General features: G+C 46.8%; 1 protein-coding gene across 1 annotated transcript in view; it reads left to right on the forward strand.

Annotated features, from left to right (window-relative positions):
• DOK4 (docking protein 4) overlaps positions 1–23,192 on the forward strand; it is a 44,224-nt gene extending 21,032 nt beyond the window's left edge. Inside the window, exons 3-8 of the mRNA XM_015409652.1 lie at positions 8,357–8,471; positions 8,639–8,758; positions 13,322–13,511; positions 19,260–19,398; positions 20,289–20,412; positions 22,757–23,192. Of these exons, the coding sequence (XP_015265138.1) occupies positions 8,357–8,471; positions 8,639–8,758; positions 13,322–13,511; positions 19,260–19,398; positions 20,289–20,412; positions 22,757–22,911 (843 nt within the window). The 3' untranslated portion in view covers positions 22,912–23,192. The remainder of the gene's footprint in view (positions 1–8,356; positions 8,472–8,638; positions 8,759–13,321; positions 13,512–19,259; positions 19,399–20,288; positions 20,413–22,756) is intronic.
• The last annotated feature ends 596 nt before the right edge of the window (positions 23,193–23,788 follow it).

Genomic DNA, 23,788 nt, shown 5'->3' on the forward strand with positions numbered 1-23,788 from the left:
TTCTTCTGCACAGGGTCTGCCACTGGAACTGTGGTGCCCTTCTTGCTTTGGCAATGCCTCACCCACGAAGATAAGATTTATTTATTTATTTATTTGCTTCAATTTCTATCCTGCCCTTCCCGCTAGTGGGCTCAGGGCGGGTTACATGAACATAAAACAATAAAAATCAAGATAAAGCTATAAACTTAACCCTTAGACAATGGCGATCAAACTACATCACAGCTATTTCAGTGGTGCCCTGGTGTTAGGCAATAAAAACAGAAGGGCAACCAGGCGGCCACAAGAGGATCTGCTTGCTGTCTGTTATTATACCAGTGGTTGGATGGCTGTTTACATGCGCTGAAATTTCAGTTGCACACCTGTTATGGGCCACATCAAAAGTGGGTTAGTCAGGAACGTGCAGTCTTTCTAAGGAGCATTGTTTGGTTATGCAGATAGCTTTGATGGACTGAAACATGCGTGCAGCTGCTCCCACCCACCCACCCATTTGATGTCACGTTGATCGTCCCACTTGGCATATTGATGCCCAGCTTTGGCAGATTCTCCTGTTTCGTTGATAATTGCAACCTACTGGCGCTGAATTGCACAATTCCAGAAGATCCTATTACGGATTCCACCAGATATTTCTATTAAAGAACTTCAGTGATGCTTGGGTTTGCATGTTCAGGCTAGCATTGCACAGCTTTAGGGGTGTGCAAAAAAATTTTTCGGTAAAGACTCCTGCATGTCAATTTCGGCAGTAGGAGCTATTCAGGAGTCTTTGGCAGCCGAATGTCAGTTTCAGCCCCATTATATCCTATGGGCCATTGAAGTCAATGGCGAAAACATAGGGTATATTCTGGGGGCTGGAGGGGAGGGGGTTTAAGGGAGAGGCTCCAAACTCACAGGGTAGCTGCAGGAGCCTCTCCCCAAGGTACCAACCAAGTTTGAAGAACATTGGACCAGGGGGTCCAATTCTATGGGCCCCCAAACAGGTTGCCCCTATCCACTCCATTGTTCTCTATGGTGGGGAAAAATTTACTTTCTTCTGGGGATCGTGTTGTCGTGGTCATGGTCGGGCTCCAGCGGGACGGGCGGCCCTGGAAGTGGTCGGCTCCAAAAAGGGAGAGGGAGTGAGGGGCCTCAGACAGACAGGGGACAGGGTTAAGTGCACCCGGAGTGTCCCTCTGCCAGCATGCTGTGAACGCCTTTCCAGCTTTCTTTCCCGTCTTCTGTTTCTCTCTCTCTGCATCTCCCTCTATTTCACAGCGTACTCCTCCTCCCCGTCCCCTTCTCCACCCTGCCTTTTATCTCCCCACCCTGCTCCCAGGACCGTCCATCCACCCTCCTTTATCTACCGGGACGCCAGTGGGGTGGATGTTGGTACGCTGGTGGTGGCTCTGGCGGCCCGTGGGCCGCACCGCCGGCGCCGGTCTGCGGCTGCTCTTGCCAGTCTGTGCCTGTTCTCGGTTTGTCGGCCCCATTGCTGTCGTCTCGTTCTTCTTCCCGGGGGCTGCTCTGCGGACCCCGGTCTCGCCCCCTGGCTCAGCCGGTGCGGCGCACTGTGGGCGGGGTCGCCGCTCCCATCTCCCTCGCCGGAACGTTGTGCTCTCCCCTTCCCGGTAAGGCGTATGGTGGGGGTCTTGTGGGGTTCGTCGGGGGTTCCGGGGTCTGGCCCCCACAGCCCGTGACTTCCGGAGCAGGACAGATATAACGGGGCCGGATTGCCGCCGAAATTCGGCAGCAATTCAGCATCAAGCCGATTCAGATCAGAGAATCTGAATCTGCTTTCAGCAGCCCGAAAGGGGTCCGAATGGGCCATCCCTACACAGCTTTGGTTGAGACGGCATCCCCGAGGCTTCTGTCCTTTACCTTTTCTCCTCCTTACAGGTATTAATCACACTTATGGGAGATGCCAAAAATCATACAGAATCGGGGAGGAAAGGTCTATTCCAGTGTCTAGAATGATGGTTTACTGTTCTCCTCCTGCCCTCTTATAACAGGAAATCACCTTGAGAGGACTCAAATGAACTCTCTTGCCTGAGCTGCCACAATCAGTCCCTCCTAGAGATCTTATAGCGCACTTTGCAGCATTTCGTATGAAAGAAACCTTGTTCAAAGAATTACATAAAATCCAACCAGTCATCTTTAATAATGCACCAGTTGCAGTATATCAAGATTTACACACAGGTACACTCAGGTGTATATGAGTCGTCTGTCCTTTCACAGAGCAGTTGTGTGCTGCAAAGATAGGTTGACACTGAAGCTATCCATTCAAACGTATTGATCATAAAGAAGGCCAAACACAGGGTTGGGTCCTGTGAATCTGTTCTGCTAGCGAAGTACTTTCTTCCAGAGGAAAGCACCTTTCCTGACACAAAAGCTGCTAGAGTTAAGGCTCCTTCCGCCAGTGGAAAGCTCCTCTGATAGTGGAATGGATCTGCAGGGCCCATGCCTTAGACAGCAGCTACTTTACATGAGAAATGCCAACAAATCTGAATGCTTCACAATCATCTTGCCTGTCAAAAACTAAAGGTAATGAGGACACCGGCTTTGGAAACAATGCTGAATGGTATAAATGGTCTAGGAAAACCAGAAAGAAAAACATGGGAACTTAAAAAAGCAAGCATGCAGCCTCATTGTCCAGATTCCTTTGGGACTGTAAGCATCTGTAATGCAAATCGCAAATAGTGTCTCAGCTGAAACAAACCAATTTGATCTTCCTTGCCAAGGAAGCTATGCAAAGATGCAGTGCTAGCAACATACATATCTCTGCTAGTAAATATATTGCAATGTCCATTGCTTACCTCTAAAAACTTTAAATTGAGAATAACTATGTTCCTGGTAGAAGTGACAATAGTTCAGTCACCTGTTCTAACTTCAGCTATCTTTCAGTGTTCTTGTTTTTATTCCATAATGTGTTCATCTTATTCCCCCTCCCCCCTTAATTACAGAAGCAATTTGCCTAATGGTTTTACAGTTCTTCTTGGAGATAAATGTATGTTATTATACAGAATTTGCTGACTTATTGATAAAGACTTGTGAGTACTATTAATATAATATAATTTAATGTAAAGGGATTAAGCAATCCCATCAAAGGAAGAAGAGTTGCTACTACAATTAAGAAAGATAAATCTGATACATCCTTGGTATACAAGAGCCACCCCATAGGAACCAAGCTGCCAGTCTCTAAAAGATTCTTGCTTTTGAATACATTACATAGAGCCGGGCTCCTCAAAGTCTAGAGGAGTTGTGGAAAAGTTTGATTTTGACTGTATGAATACTTGGAGATCCCAGAGGTAGATACAAGGGCTCTTTTCCTATTTAAAATAATCCACTTTTATATTAGCATTGATATATTCTCCCAGTGTAAATCATATACTCGTCCCTGATAAATCTTTAGACACCCTTAATAACTTTAAGGAAGGTGAAATCATCATAGGAGAAGACCTGAGTATTGTTTCTTCTTTAGATTAAACTGGCACTGTCAATAAAAATTACGTTCCAAGCATTCAAAATTCAAATATGTTTTAATAAATATAATTTATTAGACTTCTGGAGGAAGAGTAATTCCAAACCCTAAAAGTGTCATGTATCACTTGATGAGATGAACTACAAGTTGAGTCCTATAACATAATTCCCTTCATGCTTCTCTGCAGATGCTGTGAAGGGTATCTTCTGCTGTGATGCTCACCTCTTTTGCTGCTAGCACTTCTGTGTGTATCAGGGCTCCTTTGGTGTAGTGTAGTTTGGTGTAGTGGTTAGGACTGCAGACTCTAATCTGGGAGAACTGGGTTTGATTCCCCACTCCTCCACGTGCAGCTGCTGGTGTGACCTTGGGTTATTTCAGAGCTGTTCTCTCACAAGCAGGTCTCGAAAGAGCTCTCTCAGCCCCACCTACCTCACAGGGTGTCTGTTGTGGGGAGGAGAAGGTGATTGTAAGCTGCTCTGAGACTCCTTCAGGTAGTGAAGGGCAGGGTATAAATCCAGTCTCTTTTTCTCCTCCTCCTCCTCGGAACCACTGATCTTGTGCATGTGGCAGAGGAAGCAAGCGTTGTAGAGGAAAAAAGCAGGACGAAAACATGAGGGGAACAATGTCTGTGGTTAGAGCATCACAGTAGGATCTGGTTCAGACCCCATTTGGCTGCAAAAACTTTCTGACCTTTTGGACAGTTAGATTCTCAGCCTAACCTACCTCACAGGCTGCTTGTTGCAAGGATAAAAATAGAGGAGAAGAGAACAGTACAAACCATTTTGGGTCACCACTGGGGAGAAAGGAGGGTATCAATGAAGTAAAATACAATAAGCAAAAAAGGTGTGATTATTGAATCAAGTCTGAGGCCAATTTTGTTAGGTATTTAACTGACATTAGGCAGCTATTGATTCAGCAATAACTATCTTGGGCCACGTGTCTGTGGCTGTTCAGTGGCTGGATCAGCATCCCACATAATTTTCATGGTGTCTCAACTGCTCCTTAAAATTAAAGGAAACTATTTCTGATAAAGCCCTCATCTGAAATTCATCAGTTCTTTAAGATTAATGCCTTGGCAGAGAAGAGATGAAACGTCCTTCAGGATACCAGGAAGGTGGTTCTGATGGGCATAATAATTCATGAAACCCGAATACTAGGGGGGAAACCCACAGAAGATTAGGCAGTAATAAAATTTATAGACTGTTCCGTGGAAAACAAGCTTTAGAAATGAATAAATCCCAGAGAGCAGTAGCTCATCTGAATCAAATATTATGAATCTAGCATACATTAGCTTTAAAAGGGGTTTAGACCAAATCATGGAGGAGAGGTCCATCTATAGCTACCTGAAATGGTGACTAAAGAGAACCTCTGTGTTCAGAGACAGTAAGCCTCTGCAGTTTTATGTTAGGAGGCAGCATCAGGGAAGGCTTTGGCCTCTGTGCCTCATTTGTTGGTCCTTTTGGGATGCCAGTCCCCAGGTGGGGGTGGGGGATTCAACAAAAAAAAGGGGGGGGACTAAACCAACCAAGCAAAAACCTCCAAAGGAAGTTTAGAAAACTTACTGTCCCTGATAAGGCAATCTTACTTGCACTCTTAGGACCTAAACAGGAAGGTACATATTGGTACTGATATTATTTCCAGTATATACAACTACTTCTGACACAAGGCCAGATATATTTGTGGCCCCAAATAGAAATCTTTTGGTGTGTCATTCAATTCCATTTTTGGTCCTATATTATTAATTGTTTATTGCCTTACATGTGTTACAGGGACTTTGTTGCTTGGTATATTTTATACTTTGTACTATTTGACCTCTGAAGAAGGCTCTTATGAGCCGAAACGTGTCAGGTCACATACACTGTTCTTTTTTGTGTATTTGTCACTTTTAACATTTTATGAGGCTTTACTTGGGCCCCTACAAGGTTTTTATATGTCTTTGAAATAAACACTCCTTTGTCCATACTTACTTATGTTTTTAACTTTGGCCCTCTATAAGTTTTCTAAACTTCCTTTGGAGGTTTTTGGGGGGCGGGGGAATCCCCTGATTTTGGGGGGCTCCCCCCAGACGCCAGCCAGCCAGCTGGCTGGGGGGGGAAGCCCCACCCCCAACAGTCATCCGTGGCTCTACTTGAAAAGGTGCTGTGCACACTCTTTTCAAGCAGGGGCCACCTGCTCCTGCCCTGCAAGTGGTGAATTCGCGGCTTGTTGGGCAGGTGCATGCAGTGCCCACTTCCCCCTCACACACCATTTAAAGGGAAGGTTTCCTTTAAATGGTTGGGGGAAAGCAGGAGGCGTGCGCACGTGGCGCTGCATCCCCCGTGCAATGACATCACTCTGTATGACATCATTGTGTCGGGGGTGACCCTGCCCCCCCAGGAACGTTCCCAAATCCCCCCACCAGGGAGAGGATGGGACCTGGCAACCCTAGGACAACTGTTTGTCCGCTGTGTGAAACAGGACGCTGGATAAGATGGCCTGCTTGACTGCTTCAGCAAGGCACCTCTTATCCTATCACAGCCAAAGAAATCTGTGGCAGAAATTATAATTGGCGTGTGATAGGAACACCTTGGGGGGGAAATGTTCTTTAGAAAAATTAGCTTTACAATATCAGATTACAAAAAGTCCAAGGAAGAACTGATGTTTTTTCTTATATTTAGAACCCATTTATTTCTGTTGTCGACTCACAATGGTCAGTGTTTCATTTTGTCCCCTACCAGGAACCTGTGGAAAGATATCCTTGTAGCATAAATACGGCGCCACCTTTCATTAGAACTGTACTAACATTTTACTGTTTCATTTATTAAAACAGTTTGATCCTGCCTTTCCCCATGGCTCCAGGTGGCTTGCAGTAAATAATTTAGAAATTGGTGGCAATAAAACCCCCAATTCCCTTCCCCCACCACCTCACAAAACCTAATACATTTCCTTCAGCCTAAACTCCATTAAAAGCTCTGGTAAATAAAACAGCCTTAGAATGCCTCCTAAACATTTCCAAATACAGCCCTCCCCTTTCTTCATTGGGGAGCCCAGTCCATAAAGTAGAAGCAATCGCAGAAAAAAAACATGGGCCCTCACTGATGCTGATCAAAGACAAAACAAGTGGGTTCTAGATCAGATCAAACCCAAACTCTCCCTAGAAGCTAAAATGACTAAACTGAGGTTATCAGACTTTGGTCACATTATGAGAAGACCAGGCTCACTGGAAAAGGCAGTAATGCTAGGAAAAGGTGAAGGCCTCAGGAAAAGAGGAAGACAGCAACATGAGATGGATTGATTCAATCCATGACACCACGGGCCTCAGTTCACAAGACATGAGCAAGGTTGTTAATGATAGGACTTTTTGGATGTCATTAATTTATAGGGTCACCATAAGTCAAAAGCTACTTGACAGCACATAACGCCACTGGTTTACGCTAGGTAGGCCACCGTGAATGAGGGAACAAGCAGAATGCAGCAATCCAAAGCTGTAAAACAAACTATACAGTTGTTTATGTACCTTATCACCTCCTGTCTCTTTGTTGTCATATTATGTGGTCCTGCAACTGTATGTGCTTTAATATGTAACTCAAATAAGCACATGGCAATTTAAGAAATGTTTTGAAAGAGCTGATTTAATTATTCACTCATTTAAAAGCATTGTTATGCTTTTTCTTCAGAGACCTGCTTGAGGCGACTCATGAAATAAAACAGTGTAAAATAATAAAACCATTAAAATTCAAAAACTGTTGAAGACCCAGCCAATTAAAAAATACCAGAAACATAAAAGCAGCATAAAAATCCAGGATAAGAACCTGTCCCCAGCTAACTTATTGCACATCACTGATACGAGGCCTGTCATTGTAAAGCACAGGCAGGAGAGGGGCCTAAAAACTGAACACGGTTTATGTGAGGGGATTTTCACTTTCCCTGCCCTGCTTTCTTCCTAGTTGAGAGTCGCTGTGGATACGGTGCCCCCAGGGTCTTGGTACTGGGGCTGCCAGAAATTAAAAGCAGGCAGCTCATTGGCCTCGCTTCATAAAATTGCCTCTCCAATCCTCCTTTGCTATGAATTAATTACAGTTATTACCACCCCCCATATCTTTCCATCCACATATGGGACCGCCAAGAGGTTTATAAACAATGATAAAAAGCTTTCACCCCCTGATACTTAAAATCAACCAATAGTGCAAGAGCAAATCCTCTAAAACAAGTAGTAAATCAGTGAGAGCTCAAACCATCTGGAACCATGTGAAGAAGCACAGGATGTCAGGTACCACCTAGGTCCCACCCAGGCTGAAATAACAGTGTCTTGATTTGTTGCCTAATGGTGCACAGGGAGGGAGCCAGCCAGGCTTGTCCAAATAGAGAAGTCCAAAGTTAGGGTGCCACCACCAAGGCGGTATCTCTGGTAGCAGTGGTTGATGGCCTGATCACTGAACACTGATCAGAGCCTCCACTAAAATCCTCAAGAGATCCAGATCCAAACTGTTTAAGGCCTTAAAGGTCAAAGCTAGTACTTTGAATCTGGCTCAGAAACTGACCAGGAGCCAATAGTGACGGTACACTGTTGATGTAATGCCCGCACCCCAAGGCCCTGGTTAATATTTTAGCTCCTGATCACAGCATCATCACCTGACCATCCACAAGAACTCCCAGGCTGATTTTCAACAGTGACTGTAACCCCATCCAAAACAGGCTGCATGCTTCCTTCTTTCCAATTCCCCAAAGAGACACCATTAAGTTGCTTGTTGAAATTCAAGACAGAGCAGCTTATATGTGGTAGAGCATTGGGCAGCCACTTAGGGTTGGGGGCAGGGATTCCCTTCCTCATCCCTGTAAGTGTTGGAAGATGAGAACGAGGACCTGTTGGGATGGGAGCTGTTCCAGGAGGAGGAACTACTACAAAAACATCTGGTTCCTTTATAGGTCACTGAGATCAGCAATGTGAAATGCATCACGAGGCTACCCAAGGAAACCAAGCGGCAGGCTGTGGCTATCGTTTTTACTGATGACTCGGCTCGGACATTCACCTGTGAATCCGGTAGGAGGCTAAATATTCATTTATGAAATTTCTGGTAGTTTGCGTGCAATGGCATATATATATTTTGAGTGGGAAGCTGTTTGGGTGCATGTTTCTGGGTTTGCATTCAATAGTCTCTTCTGTGCAATGGGACCGGATACTGTCTGAGGGATGTTTCAATCTTGCAGAGCTGGAGGCCGAGGAATGGTACAAGACCCTGTCCATCGAGTGCCTGGGGGCCCGGCTGAACGACATCAGCCTTGGAGAGCCAGATCTGTTGGCGCCTGGAGTACAGTGCGAACAGACAGGTAAGGAACAATGTTCTCTCTAAGCTGTGGAGTCTTGTAAGCAAAAATTCTACTTTGTGAGCTACTAGCATTAAAGTTGTGAGCGAGCGATTTGGCTACTGCATAACCTAGTTTGCTCTGGAGCCATCCTTCCTGAACTGAGACAAAAATGTGTGAGCTGGAGGCTAAAAAAATGTGAACTAGCTCACACTAACTCAGCTTAGAGGGAACACTGGTAAGGAGGGACTCGGTAGCTTTGTGCTTGCCGTGGAGGAAGAAAATCGCAAGCTAGAAACAGTTATAAGAGACATGGCGATATGCACAGCACCCCACTGAGATTCAGGTTGTGACTTGGAGGTAGTCCAAGGAAGCCTTGGAAGTAGTCCTGGAAGCCAGGCTGGGAAATTGGAAGAAGGAGAGTTGGGGACCAAGCTGTGGTCAGTGGTCAGAGCCTTTATGCTCCAGAAGAGAATGGTAGGTACTACAGAGTAGGAGTCTGGAGAAGAGGAAACAAGGGTGCTGTTCCATTGCCCAAGCAAGCCCTTGATACCAGGGGCGGTCTTGGCCAATGAGCAATAGGGACAGCTGTCCGGGGCTCCATGCTGTAGGGAGCCTGATCATGCATGGTCCCACCCCACCCGGTGGAGGGGAGGAGGAGAAGGAAAAAATGCAGGCTCCTGCTGCTGCCACACCCATCCCATTAGCTTCTCCGGCTGCCCACTTGCTGGGACGGCCACTTGTGTCTGTCCTGTGTGGGGCTCGAGCAGGTGACTCCGCAGCAGCCACTTATGCCAGCTCCATCCAAGGCTTGGGCTGCCAGCTTCCAGCAGCGGCTCCCACTTGCCTCTCACAGGGTTTGCTTGTTCCTGGGAGAGGGGCCCCAGTGGGGTGTGGTAGTGATTCTGGGGGCCCATCCTAAACTTTTGCCCAGGGCCCCAGAATCACTAAGACCACCTTTGCTTGCTACCTGGCCAGTAGTGGCATGTGTCCAAGGAGGTGTGTACACCTGTGAGTTAGTGCTGTTCTGTTAATGGATGCATCATTGTAGTAGTGATAGCACTGTACACACCCACAGCTTTTGCACAATCGTGAGCACGAACCAGGTGTCATTGCATAAATGCGTCTTTGTGTAACAGCTGTGCAGGTGTGCAAACACCAACTTAGACCACAGTTGTAGTTTTTGTGCCAGTCACAGTCAGTGTTCCCTCTAAGCTGAGTTAGTGTGAGCTAGCTCACAGTTTTTTAGCCTCTGGCTCACACATTTTTGTCTTAGCTCAGGAAGGATGGCTCCAGAACAAACTAATTTATGCAGCAGCCAAATCTCCTGCTCACAACTTTAATGCCAGGAGCTCACAAAGTAGAATTTTTGCTCACAGGGCTCCATAGCTTAGAGGGAACTTTCACAGTGCAAACAGATTTCTCTGTGTACACTGACTTTTTTTTTGTGTGTCTACAAATTAAATACCAATATAAGGGCAGTTATCCTTGTGGAAGTGGACTGCAGGATGTGTGCCATCCTGGCCATCCCAATTCTAGGTTCTCTTGCAGGATGACTATCAGGTGAACCTGTGGCAAGGGACTGAGGCCATTCTGTTCAACATCTGGAGAAATTAAGTAGATCACAGGTGCCTCACCTGTGGTGTGTGTGTCTCAAATGCCTTCTGCATAGCAACCCAGGTCTTCCTTGGAGGTCTCCTATCCCACTACTAACCATGGCCAACCCTACTTAGCTTCCAAGCTCTAATGAGCTTGCACTAGTCTGGGCTGTTTTGGTTGCTGCATTCCAAACTACCCCAACCAAAATCAAACCCCAAATTAGCTGTTTTGGGTCTTCTTGGAAGTATCCAAAATGACCAAATCACTCCCCAATTTCTGGGAATAATGATAATTTATTCCCTGGAATTTCAGGAGCGTTTCATGTTTTGGGAGGCTCAGGAGCAGAGGTGGGGAAAGAGAAAGCAAGAGAAAATTACATGTGAGCCATTATTTTCTATGGGGATAGACCTGGCCTCTGGAGTTCGGAGTCCAGGTCTTCCTATAGAAAAGAACGACTTCTTTAAAATTTAAAGGGCATATACGCTGCCAAACAGGAGTTTGCCAGGATATGCTTTGTCTCTCCCCCCCCCTCACCTGCCTCTTGCTGCTGGGGGGCGGGGTGGGGAGATGATGTGGAGGGGATGGCAAAAATCATGATCCTGAAATTTTGGAATATGAAAAAGTACCCAAAATGGAATCCTGAAAATTGGTGTAATGAAAAGCATGCCCTCTCCAAAATGAAATTAATCTGAAATTTTTTGAAGTAGGCTCCCCTACGGAGCCTTCTTCCCATGGCCAGCTTTGAAGGAAATTATAGGCCACATCCCACCAGTCTTTCCTGCAGCTGCTGTTTTGGGTTGTAGCACAGAAACAGAAGGTGTGAGAAATAGCATCTTGATTGATAAAAGGGCCATGGCTGAGTGGTAGAACATCCGCTTTGCATGCAGAAGGTCCCAGGCTGAATCCCTGGCATCGCCAGTTAAAAGGATCAGGTTGGATGTGATGTGAAAGATCTTTGCCTGAGACTCAGCAAGTCATTGCTAGTCAGAGTAGACAGTGTTGACCTGGATAGATCAGTGGCCTGATTCAGTATGAGGTAGCTTCATTTTGAACTCACTGGCTGAGCATCTGCTTCACATACAGAAGATCCCAAGCTCAGTCGCCAGTTAGAAGGAGCAGACGGTAGGGGATTTTAAAGTCTTGACTTGACCCAAGACAGTTTCATGTGCAGGTTGTGTCTTGGTGGGGCTGTGGCTCTGTCACAGAGCATCTTTCCATGCAGAAAGTTCCCAAGTTCAGTTATCTCTAGCAACAAGGACTGGGTAGTACGTGATACAGAAGACCTCCACTTGAGATCCTGCAGAGCTACTAGGTAAAACTGACCTTGATGGACCAGTGCTCTGATTTGGTATTAGGCGGCTCCTCAACTGAGAGTGTGCATGTGCCAAAGTACTCCTTCCATTGGCTGTGTCAGCTCTGCTTAGCTGTTGATCCTTGATGTTCGCCACATGGACAAGTGTGTGTGTGTGGGGGGGGGCAGCTTTGCACACTACAGGGCCAGTGAGGTGCAGTGGTGTCAGACTCTAAGCAGGGTGTCTAACTTCAAATTCCCACTCTGGTGTAGGAGTTCACTAGGCGACCTTGGGCTAGTTGTACTCATAGAATCACAGAATCACAGAGTTGGAAAGGGCCATACAGGCCATCTAGCCCAACCCCCTGCTCAATGCAGGAGCAGCCTAGAGCATCCCTGACAAGCGTTTGTCCAGCCGCTGCTTAAAGACTGCCAGTGAGGGGGAGCTCACCACCGCCCTAGGCAGCTGATTCCACTGTTGAACAACTCTTATTGTAAAAAAGATTTTCCTTAATTTAAAGCCATGATTGCGAGTCCTATCCTCTGTTGCCAACAGGAACAGCTCCCTGCCCTCCTCTAAGTGACAGCCCTTTAAATACTTAAAGAGAGCAGTCATGTCCCCCCTAAACCTCCTCTTCTCCAGAGTAAACATTCCCAAGTCCCTCAGCCTTTCCTCATAGGGCTTGGTCTATTTATTTACATCATTTACTTCCTCAGCAGGGACCCAAAGCAGTTTGGATTGTCCTCTTCTCCTCCGTTTCCCCTCACAACCCTGTGAGGTAGGTTAGGCTGAGACTGTGTGACTGGCCACTCTTCTTCACCCAAAGAGTGATAAACACATGGAATTCACTGCCACAGGAGGTGGTGGTGGCGGCGGCTACAAGCATGGATGGCTTCAAGAGGGAATTAGATAAACATATGGAGCAGAGGTCCATGAGCGGCTATTAACCACAAGGTATAGATAGGAAGTCTGGGGCAAGTGATGCTCTGTATTCTTGGTCCTTGGGGGGGGGAACAGTGGGAGGGCTTCTAGTGTCCAGGCCCCACTGGTGGACCTCCTGATGGCACCTGGTATTTTTGGGCACTGTGTGACAGAGTGTTGAACTGGATGGGTCATTGGCCTGATCCCACATTGGCTTCTCTTATGTTCTTATGACCCAAGGTCACCCAGCAAGCTACCCTGGCAGAGTGGGAATTTGAACCTGGGACTTTCATGTCATAGTCTGACAATCTAACCACTACATCATACTGTCTCACAAGGTTGTTAGAATAAAGTGGAGGGGGTAGGGGACTGTATATGCCATCCTGTGCTCCTTGGAGAGTGAATAAGACAAAGACTGGGTAAACAAATATGGGGCTGCTACAGGACTTGCAGGGAATTCCTCAGATGGAAGAATGGGCCTGAACTACACTGAGATTCTACGGGAGTGGAGTTCTCCATCTGTAAAATGGTAGTGATGGTGGCCTCCATGTGGGCTGTAGTGAAAAGAACAAGGAGGTGGGGGTGTTCGTGTTTGGATTGGAGAAGAGACTTGAAACTGGAAGTGAGGTATGGGATATGGGCGTAGGAAAGTGATCGACTTGAGATGGGACGAGGATTTTTTTGGGGAGAGGATGGACGGGGTGGCAGGTTATAGCAGGCAGACGGTCTCCACAAGGGTTCCGTTGACCTCCGTCGATTGTGTCTCCTCCTGCAGACCGGTTTAATGTCTTCCTCCTGCCGTGCCCAAATCTGGACATCTACGGCGAATGCAAGCTTCAGATCACCCATGAAAACATTTACCTCTGGGATATGCACAATCCTCGCGTCAAGCTCGTCTCCTGGCCCTTGTGTTCGCTGCGCCGCTACGGACGAGATGCTACGCGGTTTACCTTCGAGGCTGGACGGTATGCTGTGTGCATATGAAGCGGGGCTCCCTCCCATGCAGACGCCACCCAAACCCTGATGATCCAAGGAGTTATTGTGTTTTGACAACAGGGAATTGCTTAAAGTACTGAATTCAGCCCCAGTTTCTTTTTCTTTTTTAATGTCATTTGTACCCTGCCTTTCTCTTCAATGGAGACCCAAAGCAGCTTACTGTCAGACCCCTGGAGAAATCAGTTCCCAACAACAGTCATTCAAAAGAATATAAAATTTATTGAGACATTGATAGGATCTAGACGCTAGACGTTCTGTGTTAGAACTAAGGGAAAGCACACAATCACACCTAAGCATGAGGGCCACTGAAATAACAGCTCATAGTTCCCAGGGGAAAGAAGACACCAGGCTCTGCTGGCACTCAAGGTTACTTGCTTAGGCCGACTAAGATAACAAGAGCAACATAGGAGAGGCTAAAAGCGAAAGTAGACATTCTTCACACTCCCCCGTCTGCGTGGCAGCCAAGCCTGAGAAAGCAGGTGGGAGGTTGATACCCTATTCTCCTCTCCTCCGTTTTATCCTCACAACATGCTGTGAGGCAGGTTGGGCTGAGAGTGTGTGACTGGCCCAAGGTCACTCAGCATGCTTCTGTGTTACCTCGGCACTCCCTTCCCTCAAATGGATGCAAGCCTGGAAGAACTTTGAAAACAGATGCTGGTCAAGTCAGACTTCACTCCATTTGCTCCCTCCATTCCCTGGACCTTCGGATGCGGGTGTCCAGATTTTTTAACCCTTCCTGTCCCAGCTGGGAGAGTTAAACTTTAACCTGTCATGAAACCGGGAGTGCGTGTCCCAAACTTTTAACTACCCCATTCACTATATCCAACTTGCCATCTGTCTTGCTCTTTCCTGGTGGGTGGGCAGATGGTCATGTGCATCCTTCCTATTTGTCTCCATAAAGGACACTCATCTTGTCCAAGCCTACAGATTCAGTAGTTTATAATTTCATTCCTAGAGAAAGATTTTCTCCCCTGTAAATTTTAATTAAGGGATCCTATATCTCTCTAACAGACATGACAGAAGGTAAGCCAGGTTAGCATTTGAGAGACGCGCACCTGTGCCCTGTGGCCTCCCTCAGCCGCTCCTCTCTGCATTTATTCATTTTTATTTAGAATGTTTAGGTACCCCATCTTTCTTACAACACAGTCGGGACCCAAGGTGGATGGTAACATTAAAAACAATGCAAAAATAATTGTCTGTTGCAATAATTAAACTGTATAAAACAGGAGAGCCTGAACAGGCCAGACTAGCCCAAGCTTGTCAGAGTTTGGAAGCTAAGCAGGGTTGGCCGTGTGTTAGCATTTGGATGGGAGACCACCAAAGAAGTCCAGGCTTGCTGTGTAGAGGAAGACAATGGCAAACCACCTCTGCTCATCTCTTGGCTTGAAAAAAACCATGAGTTGGTTGTGACTTGTTGACACAATTTAATTTTGGTATTTAGAACAGGTATGCTAGAGCCCGCTCAAGCGACTCCATAAGGTCTTTTAAAAAGCTTTCTCTGGAAGCCCCAAGGGTAGGCCTGACCCCTTTCAGGAGGCTGTTCCACAGCTGTGGGTTGGCAGCAGAAAAGACCTGGCCTCCTGGTATTTGCACGAACAAGGGGATTGCTAAGAGACTGTGCAGTGAGGGGCATGTTTGCCACACAGGTTCATATTTACTGTTAAGGACTTGCATGTTTCAGTCAGTCAGACTGAAACTCTTAATGATAGGCTTTTTTCTGTTTGTATTCTTAATTTATTGTCATAGTTGGGCTGGAATGGAAGGAAAAGAAAAGTGAAGGGACAGCGAAGGAAAGGATAGAGCTAGCAAGGAGGAAGGGAAAGAATGAGGGGGAAAACAGAAGGAAGGAAAAGGAATATGTATGATCGTAGCAGGAACTCCTTTGCATATTAGGCGACACACCCCTAATGTAGCCAATCCTCCAAGAGCTTACAGTAGCCCCTGTAAGAAGAGCTCTGCAAGCTCTTGGAGGATTGGCTACATTAGGGGTGTGTCACCTAATATGCAAAGGAGTTCCTGCTACAAAAAGAGCCCTGATTTATTCTCTGCAGGGTGAGGACAGCCCCCCACCCCCACTGTTGCTAAGCAAACACCACATGCGCTTCCTCTGATTTTTTCTCTCTTTAGTTTTGCATTTAAATGCCTGCTTATCCATTTTATTAACAAAATATTCACTACCCTAGTTTTTAAAAATAACAGGTTGTAGTATCATAGATGCCCTGACCTGGACGGCCCAGGCTAGGCAAATCTGATCAGATCTTGGAAGCTAAGCAGGGTCAGCCCTGGCTAGTATTTGGAGGGGAGACCTCCAAGGAAGTCCAGGGTTGCTGTGCACAGGCAGGAAGTGGCCAACTACCCCTGTTCATTACTTGCCTTGGAAACCCGATGGGGTTGCCATAATTGGCTGCGCCTTCACAGCTCTTCCCACCAAACGTATCACAGATAGCCAACCAGTGCAGTCTACAGTGAAGACGTTTGCAGAACTGGTTTCCCTCCCAAGCTCAGTCAGAGAGAGAGAGAGAGAGAGAGAGAGAGAGAGAGAGAGAGAGAGAGAGAGAGAGAGAGAGAGCACATGTGTGAACAAGAGGCAGATGAGAACATTTCCACAGCTGCTCTATTGCTCAAATTCATATCCATCTGTCCTTACCCCAAAGAGAACTTGTACTGGGCCAAAGAATGATTTTTTCCCTTCATGTTGACCACTCGGGATCCTTGTTGGTAGATCTGTCCCTGTTATGATTGGCCAAAAGCCACACCGTGGTGGGTGAAAGGACCCATCACGGGAAATCTCACTCTCAAAGAATAAAACTGAAATGTGGGACATTGTCAGTCTGTGCTGGGATTTCAACCCTCACACACACACACCCCAAGCCAGAAGTCTGTTCCTAGGAGCTTTTTGGCCTCTCCCTCCTTCTCTGAACTTTTTGCAAACTGATTTAAACCATCCCAAGTCCGCACCTATTAGCCGCTCCAGCTAATTACCAGCTACAAAGGGAAAAGAAATTTGATCTTTTCCTTTTATCCCAGACCTTCACTGACTCATTCTGCCTGGTTTTTATACAGAGATTAGAGAAATCCTCCCAGCTCCAGACCCACCCTGCTCTGAGATCTCGGAACAGGCTGTGCTTTGACAATAAAACTGTTTGTTTCTCTGGGAGTTTAAACCCCACTCCCGCCCGCCCCAGTAGTTCATGGCTTTCAAAAAAAAAAAAAAAAGGCAGAAGCTTCATTCACCTCTCTTTTCCCAGTATGAGAGGATCTCAAATCTTTGAAACAAGAAAAGAATGGGGGGATTTGTTCAAAACGGTATCCCTTATGATCCTTAGCTTGTGTGTAGGCTGTCCATGCTTGCTTACTTCATTTGTAGCCTTCTTTTCTCCTCAGTGCAGACCCAGTGTGGCTTACCTAATTTGTATCTCCTCCATTTTATCCTCACAACAACCCTGTGAGGTAGGTTAGGCTGAGGGCACGTGACTGGCCCAAGCAGTCACTCAGCTAGCTTCCTGGCAGAGTGGGGATTTGAATCTGGGTCTCCCAGAACCTAGTCCAGCCGTCTAACCCCTATACCACCCTGGCTGGGCAAATCTTACACTGTGGTCCTGCATACACTTACGGAGAAGACAGTACCACTGAACTTAGTGAAATTACTTCCAAGTAATCAGGCTGTTTTATCATTTCCCTAAAATTTAGGGGTTTGTTCATACGTCAGGGTAAGTAAGGCAGTATTCCTTGTTTTCCAGTTAAAGAAAAATAACCATAATTCACAAAATGAGCAGAAGGAACCCAAAACAGTGAACGAGAGTGCTGTGTTGTGGTCAGTGCTCCCTGACTTGCTGGTTGCTTGTTGGAAAGTTGGGTCCAGACGTCATTCATTTCAGATCCATGTTGTGAAGAGACTCTTGTCTCCTCAGAGATGAGTGAGTCCCAGAAATCATGCATGCATTTGCAGGCACTTATTTGTTTATATCCCACCCCCCACCCCCTGCTGGGACTCAAAGCGGCTTAGAACGGCATTTTCCCCTCCATTGTTTCACAACAACAAACCTGTTGTGAGGTAGGCCAGGCTGAGAGTTGCGATGGTTCACCCAGTTCACCCAGCAAGCTTCTGTGGTGGAAGTGGGGATTCGAACCTGGGTCTCCCAAGGTCCTAGTCCAGCACTCTGTCCTTTACACCAGGCTGGTTGCACCTGGCCATCTGGGACCAGTAGAGTAATAGGTATCCCGTAATGTCGTATGGCTCCAATACCAAGGCCCTCATGACATGCTCTGAGAACTAGCAGAGTGTGAAATGTTGGGCTAGGATCTGGGAGCTCCAGGTTCAAATCCCCACCGGGTTATGAAGCTCACTGGGTGACCTTGGTCCAGTTGCTCTCTCTCTCAGCCTAAAATACTTGATATGGCAGCTGTGGGGATAATAGAGGGAAGAGAGCCAGGTACACTGGATGGGGTCCAGATTTGCAAGACAGATAGTACTGTGTAGTTACCCCAGTGTGGTGTGGTGTGGTGGTTAGAGAGTCAGACTAGGATTGGGAGACCCATGTTCAGGTCCCGATTCTGTCATGGAAGCTGGCTGGGTGATCTTTGGCCAGTCACAAGCGCTCGGCCTAATCTACCTCGCAGGGTTGGTATGAGGATAAAATGGAGGAGAGGAGAGCGATTTAAACTGCTTTGGGTCCTTACAGTAATAATAAGCTTTTTCCTGGTTCCCCAAAGGCAGGATTCGAAACTAACAAATGGTTGTTGCTTTTAGTTTCCAAACTTTCAAGTTGTTCCAGGGAATTCTGACCATTGCTTGGTTGGGACTGTTGGATGACACTAGATGACAACTTTGTGTGTTGCGTGATACAGTGGCTCTAGGGTAACATGAGTGGCACTGCCCAGCCTGGAGGTGAGCCCCAGTTAAGCAGGAAGGCGGGGACAAGCAGTCCAGTCAGAGGCTTTTTATAGAACCAGGTGGAATCCCATTGGTCTCTCATGTCACTTGACCATTACCAAGGTACACCTGCTGCAGCTATGCAGCGGGCGTATTTATGAAACCCCCTGTATGTGATTTAGGTATGCGTGTGGCTTAAGTGTGTGTTTTTGTTGATCTGTGAAATGTCGGGTAGAAAGTGGCATTTGGGGTGAATGGGAAACATGGGGCATGCATAGCCGGCCTCTCGTGCACGAGTCTCGTGAACAATCTTTGCGGTTAAAAGCAGCAGACTCTAATCTGGAGAATCGAGTTTGATTCCCCACCAATGCTCCCTCTAAGCTGTGGAGTCCTGTGAGCAAAAATTCTGCTTTGTGAGCTCCTGGCATTAAAGTCGTGAGCGAGCGATTTGGTTGCTGCATAAATTAGTTTGCTCTAGCCCACCCCTCCTGAGCTAAGACAAAAATGCGTGAGCTGGAGGCTAAAAAACTGTGAGCTAGCTCACACTAACTCAGCTTAGAGGGAACATTGTTCCCCACTCCTCCACATGCAGCCAGCTGGGTGACCTTGGGTCAGTCACAGCTCTCTCAGAGCTGTTCTCTCAAGAGCAGTTCTCTCAGAGCTCTCTCAGCCCCAGCTACCTCACAAGGTGTCTGTTGTGGGGAGAGGAAGGGCAGGACATTGTAAGCTACTCTGAGTGAAGGAGAGGGTATAAGTCCAACTCTTCCTCCTCCTCTTCCTCCTCCTCCTCCCCTTCTTCCTTCTCACCTGTCATTATACAATGCTTCCCATTTTTTCTCTGCAGGATGTGCGACGCAGGGGAAGGGCTCTACACCTTCCAGACCCAGGAGGGGGAGCAGATCTACCAGCGGGTCCACAGTGCCACTTTGGCCATTGCTGAACAGCACAAGCGGGTTCTGCTGGAGATGGAGAAGAATGTGCGGGTGAGCTTCCACTTCCAGAGGGGTGGGGTGTGTGTGTGTGTGTTTGTGTGGCGGGAGGGTTGTCCGTTTCATCTCTAGGTACTGTGAATCGAGTGCTGGAAACACCGGTCACTTATAAAGATTGAACCGTATGCATTCATTGGGATGGATGAAAAGGGATTTTTTGTAATGATGCAGGATTTCGATTGCCCAGGCTGCGTCTCTTTGAAACATGCCCAGATTGCATATCTAAACCAACATTTCCTCTTATAAGAAGAGCCCCGCTAAATCTGACCCGTTGTCCATCTAGTCCAGCATCCTGTCTCACACAGTTGGCCAGCCACTTGCCCTGGAGGACCAAAAACAGAGCACAGAGGCCAAGACCTTCCCTTGATGTTGCCTGCTGGCACTGGTATTCAGAGGTTTACTGCCTCTGATTGTGGAGGTTCCCTTTAGTCTCCATGGCTAGTAGCCTCTTCCCCAGGGTTACCAGATTCTTCTCCTTTAAGATGAAAACAAAATCAGGAATCATGCAGTGACTTTAAAGGCTCCGAAGATTTTTTTCTAGCACAAGCTTTCACAGACTGGAGTGTGACTTCATCAGATGCGTGTAGCGGGCCTTTGCTAAGCTGAGAGAAAGTCACATATCCACACAAATACACATGCACAATCCACGTGGTTATAAAGGGGGAAAGCAGGGTGTAGTGAGGGGAGGAGAAGAGCAGACAGATGAGACTTTGTGGGTCAGTCACTCCCCAAATAGTCAGACTGGGTGACAACAGGGAGCCAGCCCTGTGTGTCAGTGCAGAATCCATTTTCTTTTGGTAGACCAATCACAGCCCTTCTTATAATTTTCTCCTTATTTGCAAGGGAGGAATTGTGCAGTTCTAACATTATTTTCTCTCTTCCAGCTGTTGAACAAGGGCACAGAACACTACTCCTACCCATGTACACCTACGACCATGTTACCACGTAGTGCCTACTGGCACCACATCACCGGCTCTCAGAACATTGCGGAATCCTCCAACTACGGAGGTGAGTTTCTCTTCAGTTAAGTAGAATCTTGACTTGACTTTCCCCAGAATTCATCTAGTTCCTTCCTCTTCTCAACTAGCATGTGTGTGTGTGTGTGTGTGTGTGTGTGTGTGTATGAGTACCTGGAAGTCATGGTTGACTTCTGGCGACCCCTAGTGGGACTTGGACATTTCAGAGAGGTGGCTTACCTATACATCTCAGCCCTGGTATTCCTTGGAGGTCCCACATCCGAGTACTCTGCTTAGATTCTGAGTAGTGTTCCCTCTAAGCCATGGAGTCCTGTGAGCAAAAAATCTACTTTGGGAGCTACTGGCATTAAAGTTGTGAGCGAGTGATTGGGCTACTGCATCAATTAGTGTGCTCTGGAGCCATCCTTCCTGAGCTAAGACAAAAATGTGTGAGCCGGAGGCTAAAAAACCGTGAGCTGGTTCACACTAACTCAGCTTAGAGGGAACTCTGATTCCGAGATGTGACATTTTTTTGATTTTACAGTTGTGTAAGCCAGATATGAGCATGGGGAGTCTCTTCCCTTCTCCAGTGTACCTACTGACTCCTACAAAGTACCTGCATGGTAGGGCTGCCAACTTCCCATTGATGGCTGGAAACTTCCCAGAATTCCACTGATCTGAAGACTACAGAGATCAGTTCCCCTGGAGAAAATGGTGGCTTTGGAAGGTGAACTCAATGGCATTATAGCCTGCTGAGGTCTCTCCCCTCCCCAAGCTCCCCCCGCAAAATCTCCAGGGATTTCCCAACCCAGAGCTGGCAACCCTCCTGCGTGGGATCACCTGTCACCCGCCTTTGAGCCAATTTTTGTTTTTAACTTCAGCTCCAAAGATTCGTGGGGTGGGCAGTATTGAACTGCAGGTGGTATTTGGGGCTCTGTATTCAGACTTTTTTTAATGCAGTTGTTAATCTTAAAAATCTTATTTTTAAAAAAATGATTTTTATCTAGTTTCATTTCTCTATAATAAAGAAATTAACCAGATTAATAAATCTGATCAAGCTGTTTCAGGCTGGATGAAATTGTTTGTAGGCCAAAGCAAAACTAAACCTTGGGGTCATGAAATTGACTACCTGTGGGTTTAGGACAGACAGCTGTAGACGATCTGTAAGGAATTTACTGGTTTAGATAGCTTTGGGTTGGGGGGGGTAGACAGATGCTTGGAGGACAAGTCTCATAGCAATTGCTGACCATAATCGCTACATGGATTCTTCATGTTCGGAGGCAGACCTCTGAACACCTGTTGCCAAGGTAGCTGGAAAGGGCTACGCTTGTGACTTCCTGGCTAGCCACAGTTGGAAACAGGATATTGGACTCTGTGGACTTTTGTTCTGATCCCACAGGGCTCTCTTTTAGATTTGTATCCTCAAATCCAGCCTGTGATCTTTCCAGTAAGTCATCCCTGGATCAAGAGCTCACTTTTGCATGCTTTACATTAGTAGACAGACATGGATGAAGGAAGCGGACTGTACATCCCCCAGTTTCGTGCCACATTGTGATGCTATCCCTGCACACCCAACCGTTATTAAACATTTTATTGACCTGTTAATACATAATGGATACAATCTAACCAAAGTAAAGTGCTTTTTAAAAGTCTCCTTGATTTCAGCGGGAGAGCTAAGTATGCCCTTAAATCCCTTCCGTGGAAACCAGCGTGACTCCAGGGTGCTTAGCTGTCGGCTGAATGGAGTCTGACTTCATATTGGTTCGTTTAGATCGTAAATAATAATAGCGATAATAAAAGGAACCCATTATTGCCTGTGTTTAAATCTGTTACGATACGTAGCATCAGTCTCGTAATTCGGGATGTGCTTCACATCCTTTGGCTGCATCCTGGCGTCATGACAAAACCTCTTTCGATAGCCGTGCTTGGAGAAATGCACGTGAGACCTTCCTGGTTGTATATATATTTGATATGATGTGCCAGTGTCCCCACCTGGTCTCATTTGCATTTGCTTTCCTCAGTCTCCAGCAATCAGGCACACTGTCTCTGAACCCAGGAGCCCCATTTGGCTATCGTGGCTAACCACTATCCTCCATAAATTTGTCCACCTCCCTTTTAAATCCAGTGACCATCACTACATCTTGTGGCAGTGAGTTCCCCAGGGCAGCTACCCACTGTGTGAAGGAGGATTTCCTTTTTGTTCATCTTTGAATCTACTGTTGATTGGTTTCATAGGGTAACTCCAATGTCTAGCATTAGAAGAGGAGAATAGTTTCTCCTTCCTACGATGCATAATTCTTGAGACCTGTGCCCCCCCCCTTTATGGAGAAGACCTCTCCTCCTCTTGTGAACTTATCTGATTCCCCCTCTTAACACTGATATGTTTCTCCAAATAGAAACCGGTTCTGCTGTCTGGTCCACAGGCAACGCCTACTCGGGGCCCCAGGCCAGCTCAGAGACCGACCTCCTGAACCGATTCATCTTACTGAAGCCAAACGTCCCCAAAAGCAGCAAGAACGAGAGCAAAGAAGCCAATTCCGCTTCACACTGACGTGGCCCTGGATGGGAGAGGTCAGGATGTTGGCTCCGTCAGAAAGGGGAGTGGGCTCCACACCCGAAGACTTTTTAAAAGAAAATTCCAGTGCCTGCTCCCCTCCTTTTATGAGGGGGCTGTGGTTTGAGGACAGCTGCTTTTTTTTGCTGCAGGAGAAGGGGGCAGAATGGGCACAGAAGTAGTTCTGTGGAGAACGTTCCGTATTCAGGAGTTGGGCCTGAAATGTCTGCCCGGCAGGTCAAATGTTGCTAGGCCCAGCGTGAGGGTGAGAACATGGAGGACTGCTATCTATTGTCAAAACAATTTTAAATATATACTATGGCTTATGCATATTCTATATATCCATAGGGGGGGGGGTTCTCTCACACAAATGCACATTTCGTAGCTACGAAGGTGAGATTTTTAAACTATTGGTGGGTGGGTTGGGATTCCCCCCCCCCTTTCATAGGGACTGCAACTACAGACCAAAGGGGAGAAGTTTTAGTCATGGAGGAAAGAAAGCCTCCCAAATGGGTTCTCTAAGGGACAAGAAGGCGTCATTTCTGGTGGCCTGTGAGGATGAGGAAGGTTTGTCGCTGACAGAGGCCTAGAGAAGAAAAAAAGCCTTGCAACCGAACAGTGGGGCTTCTTTTGGGGGAACACTTGCCTCTGACATCACCCAGCCGTCGAGGTGGTCAAAAATGAAATAGAGACGATCAGTCCTGCCCTTTCCACAGTCCTGTGGGTGAAAACGAGCACGTTCGGCCCTAAAATATTTGCTGGAGAACTTTGCAAGTTCAGACTCAGAGTGACGTTCATGCTGCTCTGAAACGATAAAAACCTGCTCTTGGGCGCCTGCAAACACACCGTAGACTTTTGCGATGTCTCAGGAGAA

Source organism: Gekko japonicus, unplaced genomic scaffold, assembly GCF_001447785.1.
Source record: "Gekko japonicus isolate JY-2015 unplaced genomic scaffold, Gekko_japonicus_V1.1 scaffold2984, whole genome shotgun sequence".
Lineage (NCBI taxonomy): Eukaryota > Metazoa > Chordata > Lepidosauria > Squamata > Gekkonidae > Gekko > Gekko japonicus.